A 24,459-nucleotide genomic window follows, 5' to 3' on the forward strand; every position below is an offset into this window, starting at 1 on the left:
CAGACATAAAGATCAGTGGAACAGACTACAGAGCTAGAAATAATCCCTTGTATAGTCAAATAGATAATTTTCGACAAGGGTATCAAGATTATTCAATGAAGAAAGGATTGTCCCTTTACAAAAAGTTGGGGAAATTGAGTATCCATGTGCAAAATAATGAAGAACTTATAAAAACATAGTAGCACACTGGTTAACCTTACTTTACACCACATACAAAAATGAACTCAAAATGCATCAAAAACATAAGAGCTAAAACTTTCAGAAGAAAACATAGGGGGGAAATCTTCATGACACTGGGTTTCACAATGAATTTCTAAGGCAAAAGCACGTAGGCAACAACAGGGAAAAAAATAGATAAACTGAACTTAAAAACTTTCGTGTATCAAACGCACTATTAAGAGTATAAAAAGGCAATCCATAGAATGGGAGAAAATATTTGCAACTCACATATCTGGCAAAGGATTAATACTCAGAATATATAAAGAACTCTATCTCTCAACAACAATAACTCAATTCAAAAATTGGCAAAGGACTTGAATAGGTATTTTTCCAAAACAGAAATACAAATGGTAAATAAGCACAAAAAAGAGGCTCAACATCTCTAGTCACTGGAAAAATGCAGATCAAATCCATAATGAGATGCCACTTCACACACATAGGATGGCTATTTAAAAAGCACACACGCAATATTGGCAAAGATGTGGAGTAAACAGAACCCTTATGCATTGCTGGTGGAAACGTAAAATGAACACTATGGAAAACAATATGGCAATTCCTAAAAAAGTGAACACAGAATTGTCATAGGATACAGCAATTCCACCTTCTAGGTATATACCAAAAAGAACTGAAAACAGAGACTTGAGCAGATACTTGTACAGTAATATTCATAGCAATGTTATTCACAATAGCCAAAAGGTGGACACAATACAAATGCCCATCAATGGATGAATGGACAAAACAAGTGTGGTATATACATACAAGTTCTTAAAAAGGAATAAAATTCTTAAACATGCTACAACGTGGACAAATCTTAAAAACATTACACTAAGTGATGTAACTCAGACACAAAAGAACAAATATTGTATGATTCCACTTAAATGAGATACCTAGAATAGACAAATTATTAATAGAGACAGAAAGTAAAATAGTAGTTACCAGGGGCTGGGAAGAGTGGGGAATGGGAAGTTATTGTTTAGTGGGTTTCAGTTTGGGATGATGAAAAAGTTCTGGAGATGGGTGGTAGTGAGGGTGAATGTACTTAATGCCACTGAATTGTACACTTAAAATAATTAAAATGGTAAATTTTATGTTATTTACATTTTGTCACAATAAAAATTTATTTTAAAAAAGAGTTAAGGAACTCATATAGTATTTGTCTTTCTCTGACTTATCTCACCTAGCATAATATCTCACCTAGCATAATGTCTTCAAGGTCTTTCCATGTTGTCACAAATGGCAGGATTTCCTTCTTTCTTGAGGCTGAATAATATTCCACTGTATACATATATACATCACATCTACTTCACCCAATCTTCTGTTGACAGACACTTTGACAGACACTTAGGTTGTTTCCATATCTTGGCTACTGTAAATGCTGCAATGAACATGGGTATGCAGATATCCCTTCAAATTACAAATACCATATGACACCATTTATATGTGGTATCTAAAATCTGAACTTGTAAAAACAGAGAGTAGAATAGTGGTTACCAGGTACTAAGGGTAGGGGAATGTAATTTCAGGGTACAAACTTAACAGAGAAGGAAGTTCTGGAGATCTAACCAGCAGTGATTATAGTCAACAATATTGTATGTTTGGGACTCCCCTGGTGGTCCAGGGATTAAGAATTCACCTTTCATGCAAGGGACAGAGACAATCCCTGTAGGGTCAGGGAACTAAGATCCCACTTGCCGGGGCAACTAAGCCCACTCGACACAACTAGAGAAGCCTGCAAACTGCAACGAACAGCCTGTATGCCACAGCTAAGACTCAACAGACACCAAAAATAAATAAATTAAAAAACAATACTGTATGGTAAACTTCAAAGTTGCTAATAGACTAAATCTCGGCTGTTTTCAACACAAAAAAGAAATAACTATGTAACATGCATGATAAAGGTATTAACTAATGTTACTATAGTAATCAAATTGCAGTATATAAATGTATCAAACCAACAGTGGGTTGTTATACCTTAAATTTACACAGCATATCTCAATTTTTTTAAGCCTAAAAAAAAAGAGTTAAGGAACTCAAAGAACAAAAGCAAGGAATAACAAATTTAGAAGACAGCTGAAAACAAGTAAAGTGTTTATGCTTTTCTATCTAATCTAAAATGACTAATAAATTCTAAACGTCCCTGAAATTGGCTAGGAGTCATCCTCTCATGACAGATCAGTAGATATGCTCTGAAGAATAACGAAAAGATTTTGATGCTTTCTGATTAAATTAGCAGAATACAAGTCTTTCATCTACCAAATCAAATTACTGTACCTTTTGATCCTAGTCAGCATTAAAAGTAAACAACTTTACAAAATTACAACTGCTGTCCCAGAAATATTGCTGGAAGTCCACTAAAAAAGGTATGGCCAAGACCTTCAAAGGTCCACTTCTAATTCAGTGAGAGGAAAATAAACCTGTCAAACTAGCACCAAAATCCAGAGGAAAGTTTTCAGCTACTATAGTAATCTTAAAACACAGACAGATTGATACATGTAGACACACACACACATACTCTATTGTATTGATGATAACCACTTTTATAAGTTAATTGTAATATATCGCCAATGAGTAGAGTTCATACTAAGAAATGAATAAGGATCTAGAAGGCAAACTGCGATAGCTAATGGAGATGACACAGTCAGAAACCAGAAAAATTATAGTCTATAAAAATGATCCCTAAATCTACTGTCTCTAAGCAGTAAGGTCACAAAAAGTATCAAATATCAATTTTCAGTGTTATAAATATTAGTTTATATGGCTGATAAATATAATAGAGGTCAAATACAAATTTACCAAATAGATTTCAACTATTCCATACTTCTTTCAAAAGAAATACTGTCCTGTTATGAATGTTAACACATTATTATAATATATGGAATGCTAAAAATGTACACAAAATCTTTCCTGAGACAAGGCACAATATCAACACGATTAACCTGCATATGTATTTATTCAAGATAAGAAGCATTTAGTTTCCAAAAGGTAAACTATGGCCTTATCAGCTATGTCTCTTAATGCAAACACCAACAATGAACTACAGAACCAGGTCAGAGGCTATATGAATCTGTTTCTGCAAACATGAAAGAAGGAAGAAGAAATCATTAACATTGTTACAAAAGCTGTATTATAACTTGTTCAATTAAAGATGAATGCTATGAAGGCTTCAAAATGGTTCTTAAATATCAATGAATATTCTGAATAAATACAAAATCACTAAGTATTTTATCACTAACATTTACTGAATACTCAAATAGGTACCTCATGCTTTATAAGCATTATCTCTAATTCTCAACATTTTATTTCTCAAGTTGAACAGTAGGTACACAATTTCCACCATATTATTCTTTATTCAGATATCAGAAACATCTATTATACTTTTCTTTTTTAAAAAAAAAAGTGAAAAAGTAAAGCTCCAAAATGCTAAACTACTTAGCTTACCCACAGTACCTAGCTAGCACAGATAAACTGGAACTTAGGTCTGCTATATTATGAATTCTAAGCACTTCCTAGTTCAAAGCTCTGTCCCTCAGAAACAATATTCACAGTAATGACTACAGACACCTCATTCACAAACCACTTTCCATGAAGAGATATGTGTAGCACCTTAGAACTAAAACTAAATGAAACAAACACACACTAGGGTAATTATAATTTGTAGATGGTAACATCCGAGTATTAATCAAGAAATCAGAATATAAACAAAGAAATCAGCATATAATAATCACAGTTTGGCCATAAGAGCATATTAAAGCTTTTAGACAGCAATGGTATGTATCAATACCTAAACGAAAGTGCTCATCAATGGTGGTCAAAATAAGATATAGAAAGAGAGATGAAACACAGACATAGCCAGGTTCACTTGTCTTCCAGTACCACTGAACACAGAGGATTCTTCATCCAGTTAGGACCTGAACATCCAGTTCATTTGGTCAGTATACTGCCTTAGCAGACACACAGGAACATCTAGTTCCTTTGTTCTGACTCTATACTAGCTTCTGATTATAATTTACCTTCCCATGTATCTAACCTGCAGACCATTAGAGCATATGGCCTAACAACTATATCAGGTTAAATGAATTCATTAATTTGTTCTAAACTAATAAATTTCCGTCCTAGATCTAAGCATTTGAGTTAGCACTAGTCAGTCTCCTCAACGTGTCTAACCACCTCTGGACACTGACGAAAGGTGAAGTCCAGATATTGAACCAGGGCAACCCAACCATGAAACTGTTCCTCAGAATCCCCAAGCCAGAGAATGTCCTTAAATGAAACCATTAACTAGTACCCCTTGAGCTTGAGCAGTTAGTTTAATGTTAAGAACATTATTTTACAGGAATGATGATTTCTCAGTAGAGTCTCTGATGCAGGTCTTGATGTCAAAAATTAAGTTCTAACTCATTAGGGAGAGGGCATCTTAAAATGCCCATTTAAGAAATAATTTCTTGTAAAATGGCTGAAAACATGAAAGAGTGAACTGTTCAAATAACTAATGAGGAGGAAATTCTTAAATCATCTATGTAAGTGTTATATGCAGGTACTTATATACCTAATACAATGGCATCCCACTCCAGTACTCTTGCCTGGAAAATCCCATGGACAGAGGAGCCTGGAAGGCTGCAGTCCACGGGGTCATTGAGGGTTGGACAAGACTGAGCGACTTCACTTTCACTTTTCATTTTCATGCATTGGAGAAGGAAATGGCAACCCACTCCAGTGTTCTTGCCTGGAGAATCCCAGGGACGGGGAAGCCTGCCATCTATGGGGTCACACAGAGTTGGACACGACTGAAGTGACTCAGCAATAGCAATAGCAATATACCTAATACTAGGACCCTGATGCTGGGAAAGATTAAAGGTAGGAGAAGGGGACGACAAAGGATGAGATGGTTGGATGGCATCACTGACTCAGTGGACATGAATTTGAGCAAGCTCCAGAAGCTGGTGATAGACAGGGAAGCCTGGTGTGCTGTAGTCCATGGGATCACAGAGTCGGACAGGACTGAGCGACTGAACTGACAAGTGTTATATATATATAATTGATAGAATATAAATCCCTGCTCTATCCCTTTGGGCAAGTTACTTAATGTATCTAAACCTCACTTCTACCACCTGAAAAGTAATCATTCCTACCTCTTTTAACTATTGCAAGATTAAATAAAATATTCAAATTAAGTACCTGCATAAGTGCTCAATTAATGTATTAATTTTGATAAATGCAAAAGTGTACAATACCATTATTAGTAACTTAAGATAAGTTCCTCAAACCACAAATTACCTGTTGGGTTTTCAGAACCCAACTGTTATATTTAGGAAGAGTCCACATAAAACTAAAAGGTAATTCCAATTAATAAATGGAGGAGAGTGGAAAATAGAAAATCACCATTAGAACACCAGAGTTAATACTTATTACAGGCAAAATATACTAATGGATGCCAAAAAAAAGGGAAAGTTTGAGGAGAAACAGATATTTGCATAGGCTCAAAGTATCTACTCCTAAGATCTTTATTTATTAATATGTACAAAGGGAAAATATTAATTTATAATAGAGAATACCTATCAGACATCACCCTAACCAAATGATGAAGGTTATCATAACCAGTAATCCATACATCATATATACCCTGCTATGATGCACTGAGAATGGAGCATCATTTCTATGGTATTCTTGCCAAAACTCATAAGCCTAAAGCTAATCATATAAAAACATAAGACAAACCCAAATTAAGGAATACTCTTCCCTGACGGCTCAGATGGTGAAGAATCTGCCTGCAATGCAGGAGACACAGGTTCAATCCCTGGGTTGGGAAGATCCCCTGGAGAAGGGAATGGCTACCCACTCTAGTATTCTTGCCTGGAGAATTCCATGGACAGAGGAGCCTGGCAGGTTATAGTGGGATTGCAAAGAGTTGGACCCAACTGAGTGACTAACAATTTCACTTTCTACAAACTAACTGAGCAATACTCATTAAAAGTTTAAGATCATGAAAAAAAAAACAAAAAAAAGTTCAAAATCATGAAAAACATGCCAAGATGGAAGAACTGCCACAGATTAGAAGAGACTAAACATCTATTTCTGCTTTATTGACTATGCCAAAGCCTTTCACTGTGTGGATCACAATACACTGTGGAAAATTCTGAAAGAGATGGGAATACCAGACCACCTGACCTGCCTCTTGAGAAACCTATATGCAGGTCAGGAAGCAACAGTTAGAACTGGACATGGAACAACAGACTGGTTCCAAGTAGGAAAAGGAGGAAGTCAAGGCTGTATATTGTCACCCTGCTTATTTAACGTATATGCAGAGTACATCATGAGAAATGCTGGGTTGGAAGAAGCACAAGCTGGAATCAAGATTGCCAGGAGAAAGATCAATAACCTCAGATATGCAGATGACACCACCCTTATGGTAGAAAGTGAAGAGGAATTAAAAAGCCTCTTGGTGAAAGTGAAAGAGGAGAGTGGAAAAGTTGGCTTAAAGCTCAACATTCAGAAAACTAAGATCATGGCATCCAGTCCCATCACTTCATGGCAAATAGATGGAGAAACAGTGGAAACAGTGGCATACTTTATTTTTCTGGGCTCCAAAATCACTGCAGATGGTGACTGCAGCCATGAAATTAAAAGATGCTTATACCTTGGAAGGAAAGTTATGACCAACCTAGATAGCATATTAAAAAGCAGAGACATTACTTTGTCAACAAACGTCTGCCTAGTCAAGGCTATGGCTTTTCCAGTAGTCATGTATGGATGTGAGAGTTGGACTATAAAGAAAGCTGAGCGCCAAAGAATTGAAGCTTTTGAATGGTGGTGTTGGAGAAAACTCTTGAGAGTCCCTTGGACTTCAAGGAGATCCAACCAATCCATCCTAAAGGAAATCAGTCCTCAGTGTTCATTGGAAGGACTGATGCGAAGAGCTGACTCATTTGAAAAGACCCTGATGCTGGGAAAGATTGAGGGCAGGAGAAGGGGACGACAGAGGATGAGATGGTTAGATGGCATCACCGACTCAATAGACATGAGTTTGAGTAAACTCCAGGAGTTGGTGATGGACAGGGAGGCCTGGCGTGCTGCAGTCTATGGGGTTGCAAAGAGTTAGACATGACTGAGCAACTGAACTGAACTGAGAAGAGACTAAAGGGACGTAACAACTACATGCCATGTGGAATCCTGATCTGGAAAAAAAGAACACCAGAAGGAAAACTGGAGAAATTCAATCAAGTTTTATATTTTAGTTAACAGTATTGAACTAATAATAATTTCCTACAGTTTTGGTAACTGTTTTCTGGTTGAAATATTAGCATAAGAAGAAACTGAGTGAAGGACATACAGGAATTTCTATACTATCTTTGTAACTATTCTGTTAATAGCAAATTATCTCAAAATAAAAAAGAAAACTAATTAGTAAAGGAAAAACTAATTGGTAAACAGGATCCCTGTTTCTTGCTATTTCCAACCCTATCACTTCTTTCAAACAAATCTGTATTTAACAGCTCTTTCATCTTTTCACTAATTTCAATCTCCAAGCCTTCTTCTTACTGATTATAAATTCCCTCAACTATATAAGCTTTTATGAAAATGGAGCCTGAATCTGCTTTTTCTCCCCATTATGTCCCTAGCACTTAGCATAACTCTGAAACATTGTAGGTACTGAGCATTTACTTGTTGAATGAATGAATGAACAATGAATGAATGACAGCTGTTTTCTCTGTATTCATTTCCTGTTGCTGCTATAACAAATTACTACAAATTTAGTGGCTTAAAACAACACAAATTTATTATCTTCCAGTTGTGGAGATCAAAAGTCCAAATGAGTCTCACTCAATTAAAATCAAGGTGTTGTCAAGGCTGTGTTTCTTCTGTATGCTCTAGGAAGAAACTGCTTGCCTCTTCCAACTTTTAGAGATTGCCCACATTCCCATCACTCCAACCTCAGCTTCCAGTGTCAGATCTCCTTCTGACTAATGAGCATCCTTCTTCTCAAAAGCACCCTTGTGATTATACTGGGTCCACCCAGATATTCCAGGATAATCTACCTATCAGAAGATCTTAAATTTAATTGTACCTGCAAAATCCATTAGGTAACATTTATAGGGATTCCCAGGTAGCTCAAGAGTTGGACACAACTGAGCGACTGCAGTTTCACTTTTCACTTCCATGCATTGGAGAAGGAAATGACAACCCATTCCAGTGTTCTTGCCCTGAGAATCCCAGGAACAGGGGAGCCTGGTGGGCTGCCGTCTATGGGTTCACACAGAGTCGGACACGACTGAAGTGACTTAGCAGCAGCAGCAGCAGCCAGGTAGCTCAGTGGTAAAGAATCTGCCTGCCAATGCAGGAGACAGATTCGATCCCTGGGTCAGGAAGATTCCCTGGAGAAGGAAATGGCAATCCACTCCAGTACAAGTAAACTTACAATGTGGAAAACGTAAAATTCTTGTTTCTATAGAGGAGGAAATGGAATACATCAGATTATTTTTATGGCATTTAGTGCTCTCATGTAGATTTAGATCTTCTCCCTACCTTCCACAACACTGAAAGGCCTCTCCTCTCCATCATTCTGTGTCTCTTTTTATATGGCTACTTCATTGCCATAACTGTCTACTCTCCAACTTAGTTTGCCAGCTTTACTTTAGTTCAGTATTTTTGGAAAATATTACAGTTGCATATTCTCTCCTCTTATTCAAAGTTCTTCAAAGTTAGAGAATGCCTTCTACTGCTTTTGAATAATCCCAAGACTCTCTAGAACAGTTCTCTTCTTAGACTAGAATCCATTAAATGCTGTTGTTGGGGAGATAAGAATCTATCATGTTTTTAATACTTCTGAAAAATGAGATTCCTTTGCTTCCCTTGGTAACACATACCAAGGTCTATCAGCATCAGGAAATTTGCTTGGGAAATCCCATGGACAGAGGAGCCTGGCAAGTTACATTCCATGGGGTCACAAAAGAGTCAGAAACAACTTAGTAACTAAACCACCACCACCAATATATTTATAGGTTCTAGGGATTAGGACATGGACATCTTTGGAGTGTACAACTATATGTATCAATTTGTTATCTAACAAGCAGATAGTTACCTCAAAACTAACTAACTAATTGAACTGGGAAAATTAATTATATTTCTCAGACCAAGTCTGTCTCCTGCTACTCTCACAACCTCTGTCATTTCATGAAAACATCTGCCTTTGGTTTATAGCTTTTTTTTCAAGTCTTTATTAAATTTGTTACAATACTGCTTCTGTTTCATGTTTTGGTTTTTTGGCCATGAAGCATGTGGGATCTTAGCTCCCTGACCAAGGATTGAATCTGTACCCCTGGCACTAGAAGGCCAAGTCTTAACTACTGTACTGCCAGGGAAATCAGAGCATTAACTATATTTAAGTAATTTGTATTCTTCCTCCATTTGATGTAATTATTCTTTGCCTATGACAGTATTCCACTTTGAGGGCTGAGCCCAAAGAAAACAGTGGGAAATTAAAATCAAATAACACTATTCAGGGTATGCATATATGTAATGAAGCATCTTCTTGATAGCTCTAACAGAATCTAGAAACACTTCCAAAAGGGTCATAACAAAAATATTTTAAGAGCAAAAGTATCCCAGTATGAATACTTTGGACAACAATATTTATTCAGAAACAAATTCTAGCATATATTTTAAAATTATCTTTTCCTCTATTGGAAATTCAGGTATTTTCACACTATTTTCTAATTTCACAATTAAATGTAGGGCTGCCTAAAAATATACTTCTCCCCAAAGTGTTTTTGATAAATGAAAATAAAACAGAAACAAGTTTCTCCAAAATTTTGATAGATACTTCAAGCATGGAAGTACAGATCTTTAAACTGTTACTTCTACTGCATTGCTTGGAATATATTCACTACTATAATCAAAGTGTATTAGAATGCTCACTCAACATGTCAACCTGCTATAGTCAACTATGTCTTTTTTCTAATCTTTCTTTTCAGTAGCATTTTTAAAAGTTCAGTTCAGAGACTATAGCTGACTTGTTAGAGGTCTAGTTGTTAGATCTACTTAAAGATGGCCTGTTTAATTACCTTGTAAAGCACGTAATCACAGAATTGATCCCACAGTGAAGCTTATTATAAGCAAATATATTTAGAAACAGTCAAATAACAAAATTCATATATCTATGTGATTCCTCTGATTGGAAAATAGCCCCATTATATGAAAACTAAGTTCCATCAAGAAAACAAATGGCATACTAGTGAAAGTAAAGCAGAAGCTGGTTGTGTTCCCATGTGTAAAAGCAAAGTGCTACTGATTTTTCAAGCTGACAGTGGAGAAAACTATTACAAACCCGTGTGACCGACTCCTCCTAAAACTTACTAAACAGGGCTTTCAGTAACATCTGACCAGGTCTTTCAACATCATGAACTGCTGCTAAGTCACTTCAGTTGTGTCCGACTCTGTGTGATCCCATAGACGGCAGCCCACCAGCCTTCCCCGTCCTTGGGATTCTCCAGGCAAGAACACTGGAGTGGGTTGCCATTTCCTTCTCCAGTGCATGAAAGTGAAAAGTGAAAGTGAAGTTGCTCAGTTGTGTCCGACCCTCAGCGACCCCATGGACTGCAGCCCACCAGGCTCCTCCGTCCATGCGATTTTCCAGGCAAGAGTACTGGAGTGGGGTGCCATTGCCTTCTCTGCATCATGAACTAAAGTCTTCTAAATAAAACGTATGACTGACAGCCCTCACTCACAGTAAATTACCAATTTATCAAGTAATTACCAAGTAATCTACAAATTGTTTACAAAGAACAATAGATCAAAGTCTTTCCACTAATGCATTAAAAAATCAAATTATGGAAGAGAAAAAAATAAATCAAATTACGGAAACCATAAAATACGACAAACTGTTGAAATGCAGGTATTTATGGCCAAATCCTAAATCTGACACACATCATCAAAGGGTTTGTCTGTTTTTAACATCCTCAAAGTCAAACATCAGCAGTACAATCTATATATCCTGATTCTTGCACTGCCCTAAAGTCAATGTATTCTAAATAAATGGGTATGAGGTTTTTAAGAATTGCTGGACAAGGCTCAAGTATCTACCATAGGGGGAAATACCATCAAGAGAAAAAGGTATAAAAGTCTTTTCTGAGCTATGAATTTCAAATCAAACATGAAAAAGTAAAATTTTAAAAAGGAAAATAATTCATGTTTCAGGGGAGAAGATTAAGAGGTGGTATGTATGCAATAAAAATATAGCTTACATATTTTAATGATGTTAATAAATAGAAAATACATATCAAGTTAATAAAACAAAAGTATAGACACTCAAATTTTATATATTATACATACACACCTATGCTAAGTCACGTCAGTCGTGTCCGACTCTGTGTGACCCCATAGACGGCACCCAACAGGCTCCTCTGTCCCTGGGATTCTCCAGGCAAGAATACTAGAGTGGGCTGCCATTTCCTTCTCCAAGGAAAGAATATAGAATAATTTAAACTGTTCACTGGGATATTTTTCAACAAAATTGCTTAATTACATAATAAAGAGTAAGATTTTACTGAAAAAAGTATGAGAAATTGTACATTACAAATTACATAGTACTTACAGGAAAGTAATTAAAAGATGATGTCCTTATTATCTTCCTGGGATTCCAAATAACTTTATTGTTGCTGTTTTCAGTCATTAAGTCATGTCTGGCACTTTTTCAACCCCATGAACCATAGCCCACCAGGCTCCTCTGTCCATAGGATTTCCCAGGAAAGAATACTGGAGTGGGTTGCCATTTCCTTCTCCTGGGATCTTCCTGACCCAGGGATTGAATCCGTGTCTCCTGCATTGGCAGGTGGATTCTTTACCACTGACCCACCAGGGATGCCCTCTAAATAAGTTAGTTTTTCCTAATTTCAAATACGCAAAAAATAACATGATGTCTAAAAATAATATCAACTAGGTCCACTAATTTCGACATTCCTTTCAGAATGTGCTCAGTTGCTCAAGTCATGTTCAATTCTTTGCAACCCCATGGACTACAGCCCGCCAGGCTCCTTTGTCCACAGAATTTTCCAGGCAAGAATACTGGAGTGAGTTGCCATTTCCTTCTCCAGGGGATCTTCCCCACCCAGGGATGGAACCCAAGTCTCCTGCATTGGCAAGTGGATTCTTTACCATTAGTGCCACCTGGGAAGCCCAATTCAGAAAAGAAAACTTCAATTGTTGTTCTTTGTGTAAATTAAAATGTACTTTACACTTTAGGACTTCCCTGGTAGTAAAGTGGATAAGAACTCGCCTGCCAATGCAGAGAGCACAGATTCGATCCCTGGTGCAGGAAGATTCCACATGCTGTGGAGCAACTAAGTCCCTACGCCACAAATACTGGGCCCAAGCTCTGGTACCTACAAGCTGCAACTACTGAGCCTGTGTGCCACAACTACTGAAGCCTGCATGCCTAAAACATGGCAAAAGATGTTGCCTAGAACATGGCAACAAGAGAAGCCACCACAATGAGAAGCCCACACACCATAACGAACAGTAGCCCCTGCTCGCTGCAACTAGAGAAAGCCTGCACTAAGCAATGAAGGCCCAGTGCAGCTCCCCAAAAAACATACTTTATCTTTGTAAATTAAAATTTACATTTGCTCTCCATGACAGATCCCCAAATCTGGCTATATATCCAATTACCCAGAGAACTTTTAAAACTAAGTTCCTGGGGGAAATTCCCTGGTGGTCCAGTGGTTAGGACTCCACGCTTCCACAGCAGGGGCCACAGGTTTGATCCCTGGTTAGGGAACTAAGATCCCTCAAGCTGCACAGCACGAACAAAAAGTAATAATAATAAAACTGCATTTAAAACATAAATAAATAATAAAAGTAAGTTCCTGAGCCGAAAGTCTGCAGTGGATGCCATGAATCAGTATGCTGCTGCTGCTGCTGCTGCTGTTAAGTCGCTTTAGTCGTGTCCAACTCTGTGTGACCCCACAGACAGCAGCCCACCAGGCTCCCCTGTCCCTGGGATTCTCCAAGCAAGAACACTGGAGTGGGTTGCCATTTCCTTCTCCCATGAATCAGTATATATGATATAATATTATATAAAGCTAATGTTGGTGTATTAAGGGAATTCCTCCTGTGATTCAGCTGGCTCTTGGAATTGATCCCTTATTTCAGGGCTTTTCAAGCTCTACTGTGCATAAAAATCACCTGCAGATGTTACTAAGAGGTAGATTCTGATTCAATAGGTCTGGGGTGAGTCCTGGGGACCTGCAGCTCTAAGTTACCAGGTGATGTCCATGCTGCTGGTCCAGAGAGTACACTTGGAGTAGTAAGACCTCATAGGATCTTTCAGTCTTTCCACATGTGAATAATAAAAGGTATTCCCATATGCAGTTCTTATTACTGAAATATTTTCAAGTTTTACAGAAACATTCTTTAGCATAGCTAGAGTATACAACTTGCAAAATATTTGACACATCTTTACTATGTGTCCTACTACCAAGTGAATGGAAATTATCTCCCCCATTTACAAACAGAATAACACTAAAAGATGAGTGTTACTCCAGTCAAAAGATACAAACTTCCATTTATAAGATAAATAAGTACTAGAAACATAATGTACAACATGATAAAGATAATTAACACTACTCTATGTTATCTATAGAAATGGTTACGGGAGTAAATCCTAGGAGTTCTCATCACAAGGAAAAAAATTTTTCTATTTAATTTTGTATCTGAGATGATGTTCACTAAACTTACTGCTATACTCATTTCATGATGTATCTTAGTTAAATCATTATGCTGTATACTTTAAACTTACACAATGTTGTATGTCAATTATATCCCAATAAAATTGGAAGAAAAAAGCAAACAACAATAACAACAACAAAGGACCAGACAATAAGTATTTTACATTTTGTAGGTCTCTACCCCCAAAAAAGATGAGTGTTACTGAAATCACAATGCAGAGATTAAATTAAAATTTACATAACTTTATACACACACACACACACATATATGCAAAAATGTTTATCACAACCATGTTTATAATAGTAAAATACTGGAGAAAGTCTAGAAGTCCAACAATAGAGGACTGATTAAATATCTTATAAAGGCATCTATCAAAGATAATGATGTAAATGTACAACTACCAGTAATGAAAAGATGTTCATGATTAAGTTTAAAAACAAAGTTTTGTCCAAACCTTATAGTATGGTTCCATGGGGGTGCATACAATCATATATACATTTATTCAAAAGAAAGAGTCCATAAAGATACATGTTAAAATGGTTAAAGCATCCTCAAAGAATTATAATTTCAGGTGATCTTAATGTTTGTTTACTTGAAGGATCTAATATTCCTACTATGACACAGACTTTATAATAAAATTCTTAAAGGGTAAAAAGGGGTGAGAAGAAAATCAAGTAAAGCCCACATAGCACATGCACACATCTTTCAAGAACTACTCTAATGGCTTGACTCCAAACAGTCATCAAGGGACTTCCTATATTCAAAGCACTTCAAATCTTGTTAAAACTGTAGTCTTGCATCCCACCCCAGACTTACAGAATCTGAATCTCTGATGTAGGCTCCTAAATCTGCATACAAAGCAAACAGTGACTCTTAAACACAGTAAATTTTGGAAACAAAAAGATTCCTAGAAATGAAAGGACCAAGATTAAATTTCAACCTATTTAAACGGCAAACTACAGCAAATTCAGAATGGGTGAAATCATGTAACATACCTATACACCACACGAAGCAACCACTGGAATATGAACAACAAAAACCTATATTTAGCAACCAGATTTATTTAATCTTAATTTTAAGCGTCTCTTGTGAACATTGATCATTTCCCATGAGCTGACTGAGGTCACAAAGGTTTTCCTTATGTTTGATCTACATCTGTCTGAAACTATTCCTATTATAACCTTTTCTATGATGTTCTGTCTCTATTTACTCCTACATTAGTTAAAAGTACTATATAGACATTTACTATGGAACCAAATATCTAGATAATTCAACTATTCTTCTGATGCTTTCACTTCTCCTTCCTAAACAACATTCCAGTTGACTAATCCCAGTAGATTCTGGCGATTATTTCATCCAAAGATCCTCTCTGAGGCAAACTCAAAGGCATGGAGAGGAATTTATACTACTAGAAGCCTTCAAAGAAGCAAGGAAAGCATTTCCTGTTCTGAAAAACAGCACATGAACCCCCAAAAGTCTATTGACAGAGAAATGGAAAATATCATACTGAATATATCCCTAACATATCAACTCATAAGGCATACATTTACTAAAAACTTTCAAAATGAGACATTAAGAGTTTTGAGAATTTCCTAAGGTTAATAAATTAGAATCATTTCCCCAAAGAAAGCCAGAACAGACTTTCCCAGCTTTAAAACAGAGAGGCAAACAGTAGGGAAAAAAAAGTTTGGCATGAGCTCCTAAAAGGATTTAAGAAAGGAGCATAACTTCAGGGATGTGGGGACAAGTCCTTCATTTTATTTTAATCCATGATACATTTTAATCCTGGATCACTCAGAAGTCCAGGCCAGCTGAAACTGGAATTTATTAAAACCAAGAAGATTATATACCCACCTGCAGCTCACACCAAGCAACCTCTACCCATGTTTCAGTGTCGAGTCCTTTATATACTGTTTTAAATGCTCCTCTTCCCAGTTCTATGTCAAATTTCAGGAACCTGCCACTAGGAGAAGTAGCTACAGCCTTCATTTCTGCTTCTTCTTCCATCTCCTTTTCATTTTTCTCCTTGAAATAATCTTTTGAGGATTCTGATGTTCCCTTTGAACACTGCTCATATTTAACTTCTTGTCCTCCTCTTAGCACATTTGTAGGAAGCTTTTCTACTCTTGGAATATTTGTTGCAGTCTTTATTCTCTCATCTTTGGAGGAAGATTCAGCAACTTTGTCATCTTCTGTCATCTCAACACTCTTTCGAAAGAATCTTTTCTTTTCTATAGTTTCTCCAGAAGCAGAGAAGGTATTGCTTTTCTCCTTTAGTCTAGCTTCCACTGTCAAAGTTGCTGCAACCTGAGGAACTCTGTTTTCTAATGAAACTCCATCAGGTTTCTCAGAATCTTCTGTGCTAGCTGGCTCCCCTGAATCAGTAGCCATTGTAATTAAGGTTGGCACTAAACTTTTTCCTGTCCCACTCTTCAGTTCAGTTGCATCTCAGGTATCAGAATTATCAGGATGGACTTCCTTTTATATGGTCATATGTTTCCATAGCAACCTGAAGGGGGGGGAAAAGGATATATTAAAATCACCCCACAAAGGAAATCATTAAGGAGAAAAGTCACCTGACTGTTTAATCCCTTTTTTCTTAATAAGAAGTTTGTTCTTTTTCTGTCCAGTCTTAGCAACCAGCAGCCTCCAGGGACTATGTCTTATCTTGTTTACCATTGCAGTCTTCAGTGCCTAGCAGACTACTTGGCATACAGCTCAACAAGTCTTCATACTGTATGAACATTGTTTATAAACCAAGTTCTCAGCCCCTTCTATGAATCTATCATATTTAAAGCAAGTATCCAAACCTTGAATTTGCTTAGCTACAAGGTAATACACAAAATAGGCTTCTCTGGTGGCTCAGATGGCAAAGAAATTTGCCTGCAATGCAGGAGACCATGGTTCAATCCCTGGGTCGGGAAGACCTCCTGGAGAAGGGAAACGGCAACACTCCAGCATTCTTGCCTGGAGAATTCCATGGACAGAGTAGCCTGGCAGGCTACAGTCATGGGGTCACAAAGAGTCGGACATGGCTAAACATGCACACACATAATACACACAATAAGCAAAAATAGCACATAATTTCTCAGTAGGTGGTTTTTTCTAAAATTCTGGAACTAATCCATAGATTTTTTTTATTGTGGCAAAATTTAATCATTGTTAAGTGTACAATTCAGTGGCATTAAATACTCTGACAATGCTGTGCAGTCATCATTACTATCCATTTCCAGAACTTTTCCATCCTTCCAAACTGAAACCTATTAAAACAATAATTCCTCATCACCCCGGACCCTGGTAGTCTCTATTCTATTTTAGGTCCTTGTGAATTTGTTTATTCTAGGTACTTCATGTAAGGACTCATACAATATTTGTCCTTTTGTGTCTGGCATATTTCACTTGGCATAATATTCTCAAGTTTCATTGATATATATATATATATATTATGGCATGTATTTCATAAAAAAGAATTTCATTCTTTTTTAAGGCTGAATAATAATAGTCCATTATATGTATATAACACATTTTGTTTATCCATTCTTCTAGTCAGTGGATTGTTTCCACCTTTTAACTATTGTGAATAATGCTACCATGAACATTCAACAGTAGTTTTGAATAATGAAAACATTATACTTGTCTATTGAGCTTGCCTTCATATTTCAATAGGAAGATTTTAACTACTATCAAATAATAACACATACTATTTAAAAATGGCAAGAAAGACTTAAAATATGTATCCTCTTGAACCAGCAATTCCATTCATAGGAACTTGTCATAGAAAATAGTCAAGAATCTGTGCAAAGATTTAACTGTAAAGACATTCATTACAGCACTTATAATTTGGCAAAACTATAACTAAATATAAGCATAATAGGGGTTTAATTAAGTATTTCAAAATGAGATAGGGTACAGCATTTTAAAAACACTGTAGTAGTGAGACGAAAAGACATTTCCCATATGTCATATGGTTAAATGAAAAAAGAAATATATACAACAAACTTTCGTTACACACACACGATGTTAATTCTGAAAGGTGGAATTATGGACTTTTTTTCTTTCTGCTTTTCTGTATTTTCTAACATTTTCCACAAAGAACATGTGGAAATATGTGGAACATATAAGGGAAAACTGTTTAAAAGGTTTTTCAAATGATTGGTCAAACCAATAGAAAATTCTTTCCTTCTCACCACAAACATACATCACAAAGTTAAGCATGTATATCTGTTATGATATTATATAACCTAGAAGGCAGAATTTGTCATGTTAAACCAAAAATATACAATAACAAATTTGAAAAACTGAAGAAAAACAACTCTAAACTAAAACAAACAAAATTGGGTGACATATCCTAAACTGTTCTATACATTCAACACAATTCCTATCAAAATTCCAGTTGGTTTCTTTAACAAGCTGATCCTAAAATTCATATAAAACTTCAAGGGTCCCAGAATAGCTAAGTTCAAGCAAACCTGAAAAAGAACAGAGCTAGTGGACTCAACCTTTCCAATTTTAAAACCTACTATAAAGCTACAGTATTAAGACAGTGTGGTACCAGCATAAGGATAGATGGATAGATAGGTGGAATAAAAATACAGAGTCCAGAAATAAACACATATATTTGTGGTCGACTGATTTCCAACAAGGGTGCCAAGACAATTCAATGGGGAAAAAACTCTCTGTTCAACAAATGGTGCTAGGACAACTGGATGTCTACATACACAAGAATGAAGTTGGACTCTTGGGAGTCCAGGTTAAGTACGCTTCCTGGAAAAGATGCCTGAACTGAGTCTCAAAGAAAGAAAATTAGCTCATCCAAGCAGAGAGAAGATGACAAGCAAAGTCATGAAATAGCAGAACAAGTATATAAACAATTCACTAGCAATACTAGACCTGGTGGCTCAGACAGTAAAGAATCCATCTGCAATGCGGGAGACCTGGGTTCAATCCCTGGGTTGGGAAGATCCCCTGGAAGAGGGCATGGCAATCCACTCTAGTATTCTTGCCTAGAGAATCCCCATGGACAAAGGAGCCTGGCAGGCTACACTCCATGGGGTCACAAAGAGTCGGACATGACTGAACGACAAAGCACAGCAATACTAGAAGCAGGAAGATGAGGACAAAGAGCAGATAGTCACCAAGGATTTCTACGATATACAATGTAAAACAAGATCAGTTAGAGAGCTACTGTAATAATCCAAGGAAGAGTTGCTGAGGTTTGAGTGAAAATAGTGTCAAGAGGTAAGATATATTAACGAAGTACTAAATACAAGATTTACTATCTGAATGAATATGACTGTGAAGGAACAGGAAGAGTCTATGCTAACTCCTAGAAATTTGCCTATCAGATGACACAGCTAGGACAGAGCTAAGAAACTAATAGCTCATGATGTGCTACATGAGGTTACACTGCGAAATTAATAGATTTTGAAAGTCAGTAAGACTAGTATTACCTGCAAGTGGGAAAAGGTAACTAACAATGCCTCATTTAGGTAGAGATATTTTTAACTTATTTTTAGACTTGGAAAAAGACGTGCAAGAATATACAAAGAATCTAGTATACCCTTCACTCACATCCCCAAATGTTAACATTTTAGATTGGACATTCTTAAGACTAACTCTATCCACTTCACCTAACTAAAGGTAACTTATTCAGAAACCTCAAAAGCAAAGATCCATAAGACAAAAGGACTGCTGCTGCTGCTGCTAAGCAGACAAAAACAGGTCTGTATGTTTCGAATCAGGTGTGTTCCATTTGTACTGAGAACACCACAGAATGAATTATCCAAAGTCCATTGATTTTAATACGTGTTTTGGTTTGTAAACAAACTATAGTAATTTCTTGCACATTTTTGGAGATTAATCATATAAAGAATTTATGTATCTGCTTCTAGATACAACATGTAAATAAAAATTTCATTCACAAGAAAAAAAAAAAAAGAAAGAAAAGCCTTCAAGATTTTTTAAAGGCAGAACCTCTTTTTTTAAAAAATATGAAATCTCACTCAGAACCCTAATATAAAAATAGAGGGGCAAGTAGTGCTGCCCTGGTATAACAACTATAGTTATAATGTCTGGTCACCTGGTTTCCCAAACCATGGAATAAGCAGCAGCAAAGAAGAGAGATGAGGAAATCAGTGTTCCTTTAGTCTTAAAAACCAACCCCTAAGACAAAAAATATTACTAAAAACAAAGAACACTTTATAAGCATGGAAAGATTAATTCATCGGGACAATGTAACAATTATAAACATATACACATCTAACAACAGAAGCCCAAAATATATTAAATAAAAACTGATAAAACCAAAGAGAGAAATAATTCAGTAGTAATAGTAGGAGATTTTAATACCCTATTCTCACTACTGGGGAGATAGATAAACTAGACATAAAATAATCAAGAATCTGGAAAACTTGACCAATAGTATCAGTCAACTTGAACTAACTGCCATCTATAGAACACTCCACCCAGCAAAAACAAAATACACATTATTTTCAAGTACACATGGAAAAATCTCCAGAACAGATCATGTACTATGCAATAAATCTCAAAAAATTTAAAAGAACTGAAACCAAAGTATACTCTCCTACCACAAAATAATTAAATTAGAAATGAACAGAATAAGTGTATATAGATCAGTAGAATAGAATTGAGAGTCTGATCAACTGCTTTTCAGTGGAGCGGTCAAGACAATTCAATGGGAAAAGAAGAGTCTTTCAAAAAATGTATTGGGACAACTGGATATCCACATACAAAAGAATAAAGTTGGACTCTTACCTCACACCATACAAGAAATGAACTCAAAGTGGAACATGGACTTAAATGTAAGAGCTAAAACTACAAAACTCTCAGAAGAAAACATTAAATTCTAGGGACTCTGGGTTATGCAATAAAATTATGAAATCATACTGTACCGAGGTACAAGTGATAAAAGAAATACAAGTGATAAAAGAAAATTGAGAAGGTGGACCACTCATTAGAGAAATACAAATAAAAATCACAATCAAATACTATTCCATACCCATGATGATTACAATAAAAAAGACAAGACAGTTACAAGTGTTGCTAAGGATATAGAGAAAATAGACCCCTAATACACTGCTGGTGGGAATGTAAAATGGAACAGAGTCTGGCAGTTCTTCAACAAGTTAAACATAGAGTTACTATATGAATACCCAAGAGAAAGGAAAACTTATGTCCACATAAAAACTTATACATAAGTGTTCACAGCAGCACTACTCACAATAGCTGAAAGGTGGAAACAATTTAAATGTCTAACAACAGCTGGATAAACAAAAATGTGTTATATTCATGCAATGCAATATTATTTGGCAATAAAAAGAAAGGAGGTATTGATACATGCAACAGTAAGGATGAACCTTGATAATATTATGCTAGGTGAATGAAGCCAGAGGAAAGACCACATACTGCATGGTTACATTTATTTATATGCATTGTCTAGAAAATGCAAATCTATAGAGACAGAAAATAGATTACTTGCTGCCTTAGGCTGGGGCATAGGAACTGGACTGACTGCAAACTAGCACAAGAAAACTTTCGGGGGTGATGAAAATGTTCTAAAATTAGATTGCAATCAAGGTTATACAACTGGATAAATTTGCTAAAAGCCACTGACACTTATACTGGTGAATTTTATGATATATAAATTATATCTCAATAAAATATGTCCTTTAAGAATCTTCAATATTGTGACTAAAATCAAAGCCATCATAATATCAAATATATCTTTTTAAAACTATACTCTCTACCTCCCCCACCACCACCCCCACCCCATTCTAACCACTCTCCTCATCTTTTGCCTGGCCTCTTGGGTTAAGAATCATTGGTCTGAAGGGAAAAGACCTGATAACAATAAAATGTAATAGCTGGTGGCCTAAGGGTAAACAATGAATAAGAAAAACAAACTTTTAAAAAACAGGTAAAGAACTTCACTAAGCAGAGTATATCAGTGGCCTTTTCATCATGTATCCAATAGCTGCTGCTGCTAAGTCACTTCAGTCGTGTCCGACTCTGTGCGACCCCATAGACGGCAGCCCACCAGGCTCCCCCATCCCTGGGATTCTCCAGGCAAGAACACTGGAGTGGGTTGCCATTTCCTTCTCCAATGCATGAGAGAGAAAAGTGAAAGTGAAGTCGCTCAGTCGTGTCTGACTCTTCGCGACCCCATAGACTGCAGCCCACCAGGATCCTCTGTCCATGGGATTTGCCAGGCAAGAGTACTGGAGTGGGGTGCCATCGCCTTCTCCATCCAATAGCTACTTAACCATAAAAAAGAGTTTCAGAACTCAGGCTTCGGAGTGGGAGAAACCTGGAATCAATCATGGTTCTGCCTCTCACTCCTCAGAGACTTGGGGCAAATTACTTAACCTCGTTCATTTTTTATTTCATTTGTAAAATCTCACAGGACTATCATGAAAATAAAATGGAAATATACATGTAAAGTACTTAACACAGTGCCCAGCACAATATAAAAAAAATAAATGGAAGCTTTTATTTCCTACATCTTACTAACCCCTAAGGGAAGCACTATACTAAAGCACAACTCAACAATACTCAAGAAAACATAAAATGATTTTTCAGAACACTATTTAGTAAGGCTGAAAAGTATATAATACGTTCTTTTAAACCTTTCCAGTAAGAAACCATGGTGGCATTGCTAAAGGGATACGATCAGGATAATATCTCTTCCACACTCAGCAGTGCAGAAACATAGCTCAGTGACAAGGGATTGAAAATCAGGCCTCAAACCTGAAATTTCTTTACCGAGTACAACAGCTATGTATCATAACCTACATGTGACCATTTTTTCCTTCATATAATGATAACACATTGATTTAAGCCCTAGGAATATGCATAAAGACAATCACAAAAGCACTTCTATAGAGAAAGCCTCTATAGGGAAAATCTCATAAATCTGTGTCCCGTATCTAATCCTTCAATATATTTGATATACAAGCTTGGAGCATTTCAGTTAAAAGCTCAAGATAATTTCCCCCCATAAGCATATCATGGTTGTATCCATGGGAAATCCAGCATACAATCAGTATTTAGTCAGTGACTCAATAATTTCTTCAACTTTTGGAACCAGCAACTGTAAGACTGAATCTATAAATAGCCAGAAATGTGGCTTCCCTGGTGGTCCAGTGGTTACATGTCCTCTTTGCAATACAGGGGACTTGGGTTTGATCCCTGGTTGGGGAACTAAGATTCCACGTGTTGCAGAGCAATTAAGTCCGCACGCCACAACTACTAATCCAATGTGCCACAACTGGAGAGTCTGTGCACAGCAACGAAAAGATCCTGCATGAGGCTACAAAGATCCTGCATGCCGCAACTAAGACCCAACACAGCCAAATAAATTAACAAATATATTTTTTAAAATAAGGAATGAGAATTATATAATAAAATTTTCCAAGAACAATTCTCTCTCTCATACACGTGTGTTCATACCAATAAACACTCTAAGTGCCAAGCACCGGGTTAGGGTCTGTGGCTAAAAGAACAAAAGTCAGTCTTTGTCCTCAAGGAGCCTATAGTTTTACAATCTTAAAATATACCTCTGTTGACTTCTAGTTCAAGACAATGAACTGAACACCTATGTCTCTTGTACTTTCCAAGACTCTGAAAAAGTGATGGTAAGAGTACAGAAGTAAAATTACAAGTTAAGGACAGGAATGGAAAATGGCATAGCAAATACAAGATTTCAACAATTTATGACAGAAAGCAGACAAGAAAGAACTGGCTGATAATACAAATCAAAGGAATGCTACAACCTAAAATATGAAATAGAAAGGGTTCCAACCCAGGAGGAAGCAGACTTACAGGGCAAAACCCCAGAGGGGTTCCACACTCAAAGAAGACTGATCCTAAAGAGGGCTAAAATGAGAACAGGCTAAATACATGGATTAACTGAAGCTCTGAATTATGACAGTTGATGAACTCTCCCCCCAAAATAAATTCCTGCATACACAATACCGAATTCAACAAACTAGGAAGAATGAACAACAGCAAGGAAGAATAAGGGCACCCTAGTACAAAGCCCTCTGCCCTCTGGCATTTGGGCCCTCCAAGTGTAAAAGCCAGCTGCCCACACACTCCCCCCGAAACCAGTTGACATCCCTGCCTAGAAACACGGAATTCCCAGTCAGCCCTTCTACTAGTTCGTTATTTAATACAAACAGAATCAGGAGGCAGCCATTTGAAGAAAACCTATATAACACAGAAGAGAAAGAACAGAGAAAATGTCCTTGGAAGAGCTGAAATAATTCAAGAAATCATTTTAAATTTAATTTTTAAGATATAACCATAAGATTCAAAAATCAAAGAAAGAGGTATATAATGAACAGGTTCACTCCCAAATCTGTTTCCTATCCATTCAATTCCCCCCAACTCTCTCCACAAATAACCACTCATTAGATTTTCTGTAGCTCTCCAGAGTTTCTTAGGGCAAATAAGCAAATATATGTTCTCTCTCCTTTTCTACATGAAAAGTAGCATAATACG

The 24,459-nt window shown here is 36.6% G+C and overlaps 1 protein-coding gene and 1 non-coding gene across 5 annotated transcripts in view; one reads left to right on the top strand and one right to left on the bottom strand.

Annotated features, from left to right (window-relative positions):
• The window catches only part of WNK3 (WNK lysine deficient protein kinase 3), a 189,415-nt gene that overhangs the window by 151,320 nt on the left and 13,636 nt on the right, over nt 1–24,459 (bottom strand). For 3 of the 4 annotated variants that reach the window (XM_061410236.1, XM_061410235.1, XM_061410234.1), the window contains exon 2: nt 15,793–16,447. In XM_061410236.1, the coding sequence (XP_061266220.1) occupies nt 15,793–16,329 (537 nt within the window). In that variant the 5' untranslated portion in view covers nt 16,330–16,447. Of the gene's footprint in view, nt 1–1,413; nt 2,225–15,792; nt 16,448–24,459 lie in introns of those variants that run through there. The other variant, XM_061410237.1, reaches the window with a different exon arrangement.
• LOC133243597 (small nucleolar RNA SNORD52) lies at nt 4,551–4,616 on the top strand. Its single transcript, XR_009735148.1, has one exon. It is a non-coding gene; the product is annotated as a small nucleolar RNA SNORD52 (small nucleolar RNA).

This window comes from Bos javanicus, chromosome X, assembly GCF_032452875.1.
Source record: "Bos javanicus breed banteng chromosome X, ARS-OSU_banteng_1.0, whole genome shotgun sequence".
NCBI classification, from domain to species: domain Eukaryota; kingdom Metazoa; phylum Chordata; class Mammalia; order Artiodactyla; family Bovidae; genus Bos; species Bos javanicus.